This window comes from Podarcis bocagei (assembly GCF_964188305.1).
Source record: "Podarcis bocagei genome assembly, chromosome: 7".
Classification (NCBI taxonomy): Eukaryota; Metazoa; Chordata; class Lepidosauria; order Squamata; family Lacertidae; genus Podarcis; species Podarcis bocagei.
In genome coordinates, this window is record NC_138132.1 from 2,468,651 (window position 1) to 2,481,595 (window position 12,945).

The 12,945-nt window shown below is 48.0% G+C and overlaps 1 protein-coding gene, 1 long non-coding RNA gene and 1 pseudogene across 6 annotated transcripts in view; 2 read left to right on the forward strand and 1 right to left on the reverse strand.

Moving 5' to 3' along the window:
* Positions 1-3,233, reverse strand: LOC308590633. The gene is made up of 2 exons (XR_014009820.1): positions 2,096-3,233; positions 1-60 (listed from the first exon to the last, which is right to left on the reverse strand). It is a non-coding gene; the product is annotated as an uncharacterized lncRNA (long non-coding RNA).
* The window catches only part of LOC308590586 (transmembrane protein 229B pseudogene), a 19,157-nt pseudogene continuing 7,506 nt past the window's right edge, over positions 1,295-12,945 (forward strand). Inside the window, exons 1-2 of one of the 4 annotated variants that reach the window (XR_014013540.1) lie at positions 1,368-1,410; positions 4,147-4,364. The product of XR_014013540.1 is annotated as a transmembrane protein 229B pseudogene (transcript). Of the gene's footprint in view, positions 1,411-1,477; positions 1,575-4,146; positions 4,365-12,945 lie in introns of those variants that run through there. The other 3 variants (XR_014013538.1, XR_014013539.1, XR_014013541.1) reach the window with 3 other exon arrangements.
* The window catches only part of LOC308590583 (transmembrane protein 229B-like), a 27,956-nt gene continuing 19,526 nt past the window's right edge, over positions 4,516-12,945 (forward strand). The window contains exon 1 of the mRNA XM_081200759.1: positions 4,516-4,790. Within this exon, the coding sequence (XP_081056885.1) occupies positions 4,765-4,790 (26 nt within the window). The 5' untranslated portion in view covers positions 4,516-4,764. The remainder of the gene's footprint in view (positions 4,791-12,945) is intronic.

Genomic DNA, 12,945 nt, shown 5'->3' on the forward strand with positions numbered 1-12,945 from the left:
TTCTCTCTTATTCTTCCTCTTCCTTTTTCTTTTTTGTTCCTCCTTTCTTGGTCTTCCTCTCTTTGAGAAAGAGATAAAAAGTGTAATATGAAAACTTCAGTAACTTAAAGGTGATGCTGTGTAATTTTTCCAATTACTATTTATATATTGTTAAAATTGGTTAATTGGAATGAATTGATGTAGCAATTACTGTGGTTTTTCCCCCTTTGTTATTGTTGAATTCTAAATAAAGTTTATAATAATAATAATATTTGCCCGATAATAAATGTTGGAAATGTAAAGAGACTGAAGGTACATTCTTTCACCTTTGGTGGACGTGCCCAAAGATTAAGGCTTTCTGGGAAATGATCTATAATGAAATGAAAAAGGTATTTAAATATACCTTCCTGAAGAAACCAGAGGCCTTTCTCCTGGGCATAGTCGGCCAATCGGTGCCAAAGAAGGACAGAACTTTTTTTATGTATGCTACAACAGCAGCAAGAATACTCATTGCAAAGTATTGGAAGACGCAAGATCTACCCACCTTGGAAGAGTGGCAGATGAAGGTGATGGACCAGGGAGAAGAGTCGGTGGAAGATTGGAAGAAATTTAAAGACTATTTACAGAAATACTGTAAAATTAATGAATGTTAAAGGGACGTTGGATTGAAAACAAGCGGTGTTGGTAAAAAGATTAATAAGAATATGTAAATATGGATTGATAATGGTGGAAAATATATATTTACTATAGGTTAAGATGCTGAGTAAGGTTAAATGATAGAGGGTAAGGATTTGCTGAACTAAATATCTGAATTGGAATACAAAAAGGGAGGTGTGAGGAGGTCAAGAAACTAGTGAATGAAATATAAGATATGAAAATACTAATCTTTTTTCTGCTTTGATTATTGGCGTTTTTTATTCTTTTTTCTTCTATTTTGTTAACTGTTTTTTATTGTGTATTTTTTATGTGTTTTGTTGTGTATTTTTTATTTTTGTAACTTTTCTTGGCTTTTGTATTCTGTGTCTAAATCTTGAAGCCTTTGATTGTTTATGAAACTTCAATAAATATTACTTTAAAAAAATATAAATAATAATAATAATAATAATAATAATAATAATAATAATAATAATAAATAAAGGAGATGCCTGCATTGCATGGGGTCAGGCTGGATGACCCTTAGGGGTCCCTTTGGGCGAAAGCTCCCCATTGGCGCGGAGCCGCCACACTCTCCAGCGCCCTCACCTGCCACTCCAAAGGTGGCGCCGGGCCAGGTACGGCGACGCGGGCGCGCCATGACGTCACGGGAGGGGCGCGGACCTCCCCTTAAAGGGCCCGCAGCGCGGCAGGTGAGAGGAGCTTCGCGAACAGCTGGGAGACGGAGGGGTTGCGGAGCGGGATCCCCGGAGCGCCGCCTGACACACCTGGGCTCAGGTGAGCAGCCGCAGCAGCATCTGCGGGACGTGCGCGCGCGCGCGGGGTCCAAATGGGCGGCAGACACGTGTACGCCTGCGCTCGTGTGAATGCGAAGTTGCGTGTCGCGGGCAAGAGATGAGACCTGCAGGCGGGGAGACAGGGTATTTCCCGCAGGAAGGAAGGTGTGTGTGGTTTTTTCTCACGGGAAACGTGCAAGGCAGGGAAGCAGGATAAGATAACAGAACGAGCGTGCAAAGAAGAAAAAGAAGAAATTTAATGCAAATCCGCCCTCTTTGCACGCCGGGCACAGACGGCAGCAGCGGCTCTCTCCGAAAGCGAGGGGCAAGGGTGTGTTTTCTGTAGGAAGCAAGGAGCAAAAAGCGTGCAAAGGGAAGGCAGTGTGGTGTTGCGGTTAGAGAGCTGGCGTAAGACCTGGGAGGCTTAACGCGGGGGCGGCCGAGCTCATCTTACTCAGAGTAGACCCATAGGAATCAATGGAGACAGGGTGGTGTAGCGATTAGACCGAGACCTGGGAGAGAGCAGGGTTCAAATCCCACCAGGAAGCTCCTCTCAACCCGGGGTTGGGCTAGATGACCCTTGGAACCCCTTCTCACCCTGCAATTCACTTATTCTTTGAGAGAGGGAGAAGAACTTTTCCCTACCTGCTTTCTCAACGCCGTGCATAATTTTTAAAATTCCTAACCTGTCGCCTCTTGCTTGTCTTAAGTCCCAAACGCTGCGCTCTTTCTTCATAAGCGATTCGCTCCACCCCTCGATCATTTTAGTCGCCCTTTTCTGACCCCTTTCCAACTCTGCAATCTCCTTTTTGGGGTGAAGCGCGTGTGTGCACTTGCACAGTCACAAACAATTCCTCAACATAAGATCTCCGTGATCCCAGTCGGTCGAAGCAACATCTTGCATTTTTTTATACGAACAAATTTAATGCGAATCCGCCCTCTTTGCTAATCTTCTCCCCTCCAGATATTTTGGGCTGCAGCTGGAGCAAACTGTTTAGTTGCTTCCCGCCTCTGTTTTCCTCCTCTGTAAAATGGGGGCAAAAGTTCTGGTCTGTTTTCTGGATCCGTGTGGGTGGATAAATGCCAGGGCAGGCTGCTGTTCTGGCTTTGATGCTTAAATGACATATTGCGTGCTCATTTAATTGAACTGGAGCCTGGAGCCAAAAACTTTATTGGGAGCAGGAGCAAAAGAGCAAAGCACATTTTTGGGTGGTGGGATGCGAGCTTTGGAGCACGTTTCTGAATGAGAAATGATTATTATTTATTGATTTATTAAATTTGTATTCCGCCCTTCATCTGAGGATCAGAGGACAGTTCACGGCGTAAAAATACAAAATGGAAACACAAAATGCATAGTAAAACAAAGGCAAAACGAACCAATAACCCGTCTCCCAATAATTTATTTCCATTTATTATTTGGTTATTACCTTATTTGTCTAGTTAAGGCAGCCTTTGCTAACCTGGTCTCTCCAGATGTTTTCGATTAAGACTCCCATCAGCCCAGCTCAGAACATCTGGAGGGCAACAGTTTGACGAAGGCTGATTCAAGGCGTTTCTTCCGTGCTTCTCAGCCAGAAAGGTTTGCAACGTGACTTTCCTGCGGGAAATCGAAAGAACACAGGCTCACATTCTGAAAGTTGCAGTCCGAAAGGAAACTGGGATGGGGAGGGAAGAGGAAAACCGGGAAACCTGGGCATCAATTTGCAAACTTACAAAGTAGCAACCAGCGGGAATGGAAACAGTTCAGAGAGAGGATGCTTTGAATGGAGCTGGTCTCTCAAGCACTGAGCCACAGAAGTGGTCTTGCTTGCCTTCTTTCAGTAAAGGTAACCCCTGACCATTAGGTCCAGTCGTGGCCGACTCTGGGGTTGCGGCGCTTATCTCACTTTACTGGCCGAGGGAGCCGGCATTTGTCCGCAGATGGCTTCCGGGTCGTGGGACGCAGGTGCCGCTATGGGTTATACCACAGAGCCTAGGACTTGCGGATCAGAAGGTCGGCGGTTCGAATCCCCACGACGGGGTGAGCTCCCGTTGCTCGGTCCCTGCTCCTGCCAACCTAGCAGTTCAAAAGCACGTCAAAGTGCAAGTAGATAAATAGGTACCGCTCCAGCGGGAAGGTAAACGGCGTTTCTGTGCGCTGCTCTGGTTCGCCAGAAGCGGTTTAGTCCTGCTGGCCACATGACCCGGAAGCTGTACGCCGGCTCCCTCGGCCAATAAAGCGAGATGAGCGCCGCAACCCCAGAGTCGGCCACGACTGGACCTAACGGTCAGGGGTCCCTTTACCATTTACTTTAAAGGGGTCCCTGACCATTTGGATTTAATGAATGACTCTGGGGTTGCGGTGCTCATCTCGCTTTACTGGCTGAGGGAGCCGGCGTTTGTCCGCAGACAGTTTTTCCAGCATGACTAAGCCGCTTCTGGCAAAACCAGAGCAGCGCATGGAAACGCTGTTTACCTTCCCGCCAGAGCGCTACCTATTTATCTACTTGCACTTTGATGTGCTTTCGAACTGCTAGGTTGGCAGGAGCAGGGACCGAGCAATGGGAGCTCACCCCGTTGCGGGGATTCGAACCGCCGACCTTCTGATCGGCAAGCCCTAGGCTCCGTGGTTTATACCACAGCGCCACCCATGTTTCATTTAAGCAGTTCAAATAGCTCAGTTGGTAGGAGGCTGCAGTTGGAAAGCCAAAGTCTGTGAGATTGAATCCTATGTGGATTTGTTTTTTTTTAATTATAGCTCAGTTGGTTAGAGGTTAGAGGATGGATGGCAGCTAACAGATTGAGGTTGAATCCTGACAAGACAGAAGTACTGTCCTTGAGGGACGGAGGGCAAGCAGGTGTGGAGGACTCCCTGGTCCTGAATGGGGTAACTTACCCCACGTAGAGTGAGTTACAGTAATCAAGTCTGGAGGTGACCAGCGCATGGATCACTGTGGCTAGGTCAGAGCGAGAAAGGTAAGCTAGCCTTTCCCACCTGGGAATCCCAGGTTGAAAGGTGCAGATCCGAGACCTGTGCTGTCGTCGGTCCTTGTCATTCACCGCCCCTCCCTCCCTGGCAAATGTCCTTGGCCGTCCCATGGTCCTGTTGAGCAAGGAGGCTGTGACGTCTCCTTGCAGGCTCCTCTTCTGTTGCAAGCCTAAAACTGCTCACTGCTCACCTGAACAAAGTTGACAAACATCTCCTTTCTCCTGGACGGTGGATCAGCCCACACACTTGACAATCAAGTCTTGCGTCCAAGCAGGAAAAGGAGCGCTACTCACAGGCAAGCCTCCCGGCTCTCGTTGTTGTGTCTCCTGGGCCGGACATTCCTGGCAGAGTTCCTGCACATACACACACACACTGACCCCACAGTGAATGCCAAGACCTACTGGGGGCACCAGGTAAGTTGTTTGCTTGGGTGAGCTGGGAAGCTGCCTGTGTTGGGGTAGGACTATCTTTAAGATGGACAGGTGAGTGGAAACAGCTGGAATGCCAGTTGTAGGTCGATTTGTCGATTTGCGTGTGAGAAGCGCCTTGAATTTCAGGTTTCTGCACTCAGGCAGGAAGAACCAGGTGCACAAATATGAGAGGGGAGAATATCTGGCTTGGCAGTAGCACATGCGGAAAGGATCTGGGGGGTCTTGGTGGACCACAAGTTGAACAGGAGTCAACAGTGTGATGCAGCAGCAAAAAAGGCCAATGTTATTCTAGGCTGTGGGGATGCGGGGGACACTGTGGGTTAAACCACAGAGCCTAGGACTTGCCAGCCAGAAGGTCGGCGGTTCAAATCCCCGCGACGGGGTGAGCTCCCGTTGCTCAGTCCCAGCTCCTGCCAACCTAGTAGTTCGAAAGCACATCAAAGTGCAAATAGATAAATAGGTACCACTCTGGCGGGAAGGTAAACAGCGTTTCCATGCGCTGCTCTGGTTCGCCAGAAGCGGCTTAGTCATGCTGGCCACATGACCCGGAAGCTGTACACCGGCTCCCTCAGCCAATAAAGCGAGATGAGCGCTGCAACCCCAGAGTCGGTCAATACTGGACCTAATGGTCAGGGGTCCCTTTACCTTTACCTTTTTATTCTAGGCTGCTTCAGAAGTATTATTATTATTATTATTAATTGAATTTATATACAGTGGTACCTCGGGTTAAGAACTTAATTTGTTCTGGAGGTGTCTTTTTTAAAAAAAAATCAATATTTTATTAAGTTTTAACAATAAAAAAGTTCAGAAAAATACAAAGACAGAGAAAATACACAGTTACAAAAAAAACCCAAAAATTCCCTCTTTCTTAATTTCATCTTTAGTTAACTTATTTTCCTGACTTCCTCACGTCTCCCGTTCTTGTATCCCTTTTAATAATTAATTCAGCAAATTCGTGTCCTATTAGTTTATCTATTATTAATCCAATCTTACATTTTACCTTGTCGCTAGAGCCCCTGCAATTCATTTCAATGTCATCAGCATTCAAATGTTCTGGAGGTCTGTCTTAACCTGAAACTGTTCTTAACCTGAAGCACCACTTTAGCTAATGGGGCCTCCTGCTGCCACGCGATTTCTGTTCTCATCCTGAAGCAAAGTTCTTAACCCGAGTATTTTAGTGTTTTGTTGGAAGCCGCCCAGAGTGACTGGGGGGACCCAGCCAGATGGGCGGAGTATAAATAATAAATTATTATTATATTATTATTACTATTTCTGGGTTAGCGGAGTCTGTAACCTGAAGTGTTTGTAACAAATAACCCAGAAATGCATTTTAAATAAAAGGACACATTCTGCTCATGTAAATGAGTAGAATCCGTGGGCCGGATTGAGAAGGTGATTGGGCCGCATCCGGCCCCCGGGCCTTAGGTTGCCTACCGCTGATCGAGGGTCTGGAAACCAAGCCTTATAAGGAACAGTTGAGGGAGCTGGGCATGTTTTTCCTGGAGAATCTGAGAGGGGAGATGATAGCCATCTTCAAATACTTTAAGGGCCGCCACATGGAAGGTGGAGCAAAGCTTGTTTTCTGCTGCTCCGGAGGGTAGGACTCGAACTCGTGGTTTCAAGTTACAAGGAAGGGGATTCCGACTCAACATCAGGAAGAACTTTCTGACAGCAAGAGCTGTTTGGCAGAGTCTCCCTCAGGAGATGGTGGACTCTCCTTCCTTGGGGGTTTCTGAGCAGAGGCTGGGTGTCCATTTGCCAGGGATGCTTTAGTTGAGATTCTCGCATTTCAGGGGGTTGGACTAGAATTCAGGGGTCTGCAACCTTTAAGACAAAAAGAGCCACTTGGACCCGTTTCCGAAGGAAAAAACAACCTGGGAGCCGCAAAACTCGTCATTATAAACATAACTTTTTTGTCACTTTTTAAAAAATATTTCTTTGTTTGACCCCTCAGAATTACTCTTCCTCATAGAAATAAACGTTAAATTAACAAGCTACCTTTTTGTGTGTGTGTGTTCTTCACTCCCCTTCAAAACAGTGACCAGCGTACATGCCCCCTTTCAATGCAGTGACCAGCGTACATGCCCCTTACAATGTAGCGGGCGGGTGGGAAGGTGACGTCGGGATGGTGCGTGACTAACGCACGCACTGGCCCCATGCGATGTCACAGCCAGTACAGCGCCCGCCACAGTGGGGAGTGTCGGGGCGCACAATGCGCCTCCTCCCCTCGCTAGTATCCGTCCCCGGAGCCGCAGCAAAGGTGTAAAAGAGCCACATGCGGCTCCGGAGCTGCGGGTTGCAGACCCCTGGACTAGATGACCCCTGAGGTCCCTCCAACTCTAGAATTCTACGATTCTATGATTCACTGTCATAGATAAGCCTCTGCCGATCAATTAGCCGTGTGGATCTACGGCCACTTGATCAGCGCCTGAAAACGCTCTTCAGACCAACCCCTGGAATTTTGCCTGGCTGGACAGGGCATCCTTGACCTCTAATATTGTTGGTCTGGAACAGGGCTGGATTTAGGTTTAAGCTACTGAAGGTAACGGGGCCCTTTATATGTCCAGCTGTCCTTTGTGAACAACAAATTGCCACTGTTTTTTGTGTTGAATAGATGCTATATGGTAATTCATGGACCTAATAGGTATCTGATGCAGGTGGCGCTGCGGGTTAAACCACAGAGCCTGGGACTTGTCGATCGGAAGGTCGGCGGTTCGAATCCCCACGACGGGGTGAGCTCCCGTTGCTCGGACCCTGCTCCTGCCAACCTAGCAGTTCGAAAGCACGTCAAAGTGCAAGTAGATCAATAGGTACCACTCTGGCGGGAAGGTAAACGGCGTTTCCGTGCGCTGCTCTGGTTCGCCAGAAGCGGCTTAGTCCTGCTGGCCACATGACCCGGAAGCTGTACGCCGGCTCCCTCGGCCAATAAAGCGAGATGAGCGCCGCAACCCCAGAGTTGGCCACGACTGGACCTAATGGTCAGGGGTCCCTTTACCTTAATAGGTATCTAAAATCATTTGCCGTGCGACCAGTCCATGCAGAATGCAGGCACCCTATATATAGAAAGGAGCAAACCCGTGATATTTTAGGGAGTAGCCTCGTAGACGGGGCCCATGACTTACATCACAGGAGCCTACACAACACCAAACACGGTTGCTGTATATAGGTTTTATTTTATTTGTTTTTATCTTATATTTCGGAAATGTACATCCAGTTTTTTCCCTTTACATTTTTGGGGGGCCCCAAGAGAGTGGGGCCCTAAGCTATAGCTTGTTTAGCTTATACATAAATCCTGCACTGGTCTGGAAGGAGGGTGCAGATGCTTGTGTGAATGTGCCTGGGAATCACCCATGGGCAGAGTGCTTCCTCCAGTCATCTGGCCTCCCATTGTGAGAGGGTCTGTCTAGGATTTGGCCTGAGGAGTGGGGTTTTTTGGGGGAGGGCAGAGACAGAGGCAGTCAATCCGCTCAGCTGTCTGACTTCTAAGCAGTGGAGTCCTATCTGTGAGGACGAATGGGCAGCCGCAGCCCTCTGCCAGTCTCCACCTGCTTACTTACAACCAGTAGTGGAGTGTCTATTATTGCCATTGCCTCTAGCGCCATCTACTGTTGACCTCCCTGCCTTTCATCCTATCAGTCCCCCTCTCCCTTGCTTCTAAGGCAGGTTTCAGGTGGGCTGTGTATTCACACACAGAAATGGCTGTTGCCTTCACTTTCCTGGGCAATTATACCATCACCTTTCTAACTCCATGGGTTCCAGGCATTTATCCATGGAATGAAGGTCAACGGAGACTGTATTTTTGCGATGTATGATTTAATTTGCACATACAGTCATGCCTTGGGTTACAGACGCTTCAGGTTGTGTTTTTTTGGGTTACAGACTCGCTGAAACCTGGAAGTACCGGAACGGGTTACTTCCAGGTTTCAGGGGTCGTGCATGTGCAGAAGTGCTAAATAGCGCTTTGTGCATGCGCAGAAGCACTGAATCGCAACTCGCGCATGTGCGCCTCTGCGGGTTGTGAACGTGCTTCCTGCATGGATCATGTTCGCAACCCGAGCGTACAGTGCTACCTTGGTTCTCAAACTTAATCCGTTCTGGAAGTCTGTTCCAAAACCAAGGCGCGCTTTCCCATAGAAAGCAATGCAAAACAGATCAATCCGTTCCAGACAACCCCTAAAGCAGCAATTTAACATGAATTTTGCTATCTAACGAGACCACTGAACCACAAAATGAAAGCAATAAACGATGTACTGCAGTCACGCAATCCATCAATTGGTAGCTGAACTGGGTTACACACAGTTACAAAAACAAAAAAAGAGCTGCAAAAACAAAAACTCAAAATAAGTAGCTGTTATGTACTGAGTTGAATAGGATCCAAAATGCAGCAGTCTGATTGGTCCTAGAACAATAGGATTCAGAATGCAGCAGTCTGATTGGCCCTAGAACAATGCAGCAGTATGATTGGTCTGCAGGAGCCACCCAATCCGGCCCCAGATGGAAGTGAATCCGCAACCTGATCGGCCTACAGGAGAATTCCGGAATTAGGCAATCACATGCAGCCCATTGTGTAAATAATGTATATAAAGCAGATACTTTGAGGAGACTTTCATTCCTCCTCACCACTATGAGCTGAATAAAGAGCATGAAATCCACTCTCAACTCTTTTGCTATTTCAGTAGCAAAAACACACTCAAATCGGAAGTGTAGCACTCAAAACGGAGCATGTTCGGCTTCCAAAAAAAGTTCACAAACCGGAACACTTACTTCCAGGTTTGCAGTGTTTGGGTTCCAAGTTGTTTGAGTCCCAAGGCGTTGTAGAACCAACGAACCACTGTACAGTCATACCTCAGATTACAGACGCTTCAGGTTGTGTTTTTTCGGGTTACGGACCCGCCGAAACCCGGAAGTACTGGAATGGGTTACTTCCGGGTTTCGGCAGTCGCGCATGCGCAGAAGTGCTAAATCACACTTTGCACATGCGCAGAAGCACCGAATCGCAACCCGCGCTTGCGCAGATGTGCCACTGTGGGTTGCGAACGCTGCAAGTTGCGAACGTGCATCCCGCACAGATCACATTCTCAACCTGAGCATCCACTGTATATATATATAACCTGCACATAGTATGGAGAGGCTCATGGTGTCCCAGAAGATCTTGCTTCTCCATTCATAGAATCATAGAATCATAGAATCCTAGAGTTGGAAGAGACCACAAGGGCCATCGAGTCCAACCCCCTGCCAAGCAGGAAACGCCATCAGAGCACTCCTGACATATGGTTGTCAAGCCTCTGCTTAAAGACCTCCAAAGTAGGAGACTCCACCACACTCCTTGGCAGCAAATTCCACTGTTAAACAGCTCTTACTGTCAGGAAGTTCTTCCTAATGTTTAGGTGGAATCTTCTTTCTTGTAGTTTGGATCCATTGCTCCGTGTCCGCTTCTCTGGAGCAGCAGAAAACAACCTTTCTCCCTCCTCTATGTGACATCCTTTTATATATTTGAACATGGCTATCATATCACCCCTTAACCTCCTCTTCTCCAGGCTAAACATGCCCAGCTCCCTTAGCCGTTCCTCATAAGGCATCGTTTCCAGGCCTTTGACCATTTTGGTTGCCCTCCTCTGGACACGTTCCAGTTTGTCAGTGTCCTTCTTGAACTGTGGTGCCCAGAACTGGACACAGTACTCCAGGTGAGGTCTGACCAGAGCAGAATACAGTGGCAGTATTCCTTCCCTTGATCTAGATGCTATACTCCTATTGATGCAGCCCAGAATTGCATTGGCTTTTTTAGCTGCCGCGTCACACTGTTGGCTCATGTCAAGTTTGTGGTCAATTCAGATCCAGCACAGAGCAAGCAGGTACTCTGTGTCTCCAGCTTCTAGCCAGCTCAGCACACAGACAACACTCCGGCTGTTGTTCTCCTGCCTAGCAGATAGGTGAGGAGGTGGAAGGAAGGTCCACGCATCATTCTTGCAGCTTTTGCAAGAACATGATGCTGATGAAGACATTGAAATGGCCAACTTTGGTCAGTGTCTTGCAAAGAAACTTGTCTGGCCAGTTGGACAACTCTGTTAGTCTCTAGCCCTTCCCAGGGTACAGGACCTCAAGACTTGGATGGTGCTCTGGGAATCATCCAGCCTGGCCCTCCCCAAACCCACAATGATTTTTTAAAAAGAGAGGAAGGCTTCAAAAGCACCGAATGGATAGAATATTTGAATATTTCCAGATTCCGTTTCCAAAGGCTGCAATCTCTCCTGCGCAAAAGGGTTCAGGGAGAGGATAGCAACCACCGAACTAAATAGTTTTCCTCCTACCTGTTGGAACAGACCCAGCCGGTTTGCAGGACTGAGCCAGGCCCCAAGGGGTGAAGCAACCTCCTTGCAAAGTTAAGAGAGCTGTCAAACTAAACTTGGCACAAAAGCATATGACAAATTTACTTTGTTTTCTTTTTAAAAGAAAAATGTAAAGTGGCCTCAGGCAGAGAATCCAGAGGTGCGGAGGAGGCGCTTAAGATATTTCCAAACTGGTTCCCCCCCCCCCCCCTAAAAATAACATACACACTTTCTTTTTCCCACCGGCCCAACGCACACTGATTTTTATGGTGCTGGCTCCAGGTTTTGATGAGTCTGCGGACAAGACACCTTAACGGACTCGCTGAATTTCTATCCCTCCTTTCTCTCCAAAGAGCTCAAGCTGGCGTAAATGGTTCTTCTTCCACTCCTTATTTAATCCCTACAACAGTCCTGCGAGGTAGGTTAGGCTGAGAGGCAGTGGCTTCTGGCTGTCAAGGTCACCCCAAGGAGTTTTGTGGTCATTTAGCAACACCCTCGAGGTCCCGGGCCCCAAGGAGGTCAGATTAGCCTCAACCAGAGGCAGGGCCTTTTCAGCACTGGCCCCGGCCTGGTGGAACGCTCTGCCTCATGAGACCAGGGCCCTGTGGGATCTGATTTCTTTCCGCAGGGCCTGTAAGACAGAGCTGTTCCGCCTGGCCTTTGGCTTGGAATCAACTTGATCCCCTCCTCCACTTTCCTTTTACCTTTCTCCTTCTGTGATGGAACTCCTATTTGGGGACTTCCCTGGCTTTTTTCTGGCCCACATAGGATCAGTCTGGATAGTTGGCCTTCGTGAAGATTTGACATTTTCATCCCCAAAAAAGTTTTTGATTTGAGTTCCTACTGAAATGAGGCTGCATCTTAATGTTGTATTTTAAACTTGTTTTTAAGTTGTATTTTAATCATTTGTTTTTATACCTGGTGTTAGCTGCCCTGAGTCCAGTCTTGGCTGGGGAGGGCGGGGTATAAATAAAATTTATTATAATATTATTATTATTTGAACCCTGGTCTCCGAGGTCCTAATCCAGCACTTTAACTACTGCACCACACTGTTTCCTTGAGAAGGTAAAGATCAGGCCAGAGGGGGCCCATCTAGTCCAGCCTCCTGTTCTCACAGTGGCCTCAGTGGCAGGATTCGAACACAAGACCAACTCTCCCCTCCCGCGTTTTCCAGCAGCTGGGATTCAGAAGCACTGCTGCCTCCGACTGTGGAGGCAGAACAGAGAAATCCTGGCCGGTAGCAGCCAACAGCCCTCTCCTCCTCCACAAATTTCTCCAATCCTGTTTTAAAATCGTCCAAGTTGGCGGCCATCCATGTCTCTTGTGGGAGGGAGTTCCATAGTCTAACCCTGTGCTGCGTGAAAAAAAGGTTTCCTTTTCTCTGTCCTGATAGGGCAGTGGGTAGTCCGGTTGGTTAGAGCATGGTGCTGAGAACGCCAAGGTTGCAGGTTCGATCCCCGTATGGGACAGCTGAATCGCAGTGGGGTTGGACTAGATGATGTCCAGGGGTCCCTTTCCGACTCTACAGAGTCTATGAAACTTCCAACACTCAGCGTCGTTGAATGCCCACCGCTTTCTCACTATGAATTTATAAAGTCCCAAACTCTGCAAACCACAGTGGTACCTCTGGATCCTTTCTGGAGGCCCGTTCGCAACATGAAAAGAACGCAACCCACAGCAGCGCGTCTGCGCACACGCGGATTGCAATTTGCCGCTTCCGCGCATGCGCGTGACATCGTTTTGCGCTTCTGCGCATGTGCGAGCGGCAAAACCCGGAAGTAATCCTTTCCAGTACTTCCGGGTCGCCGCGG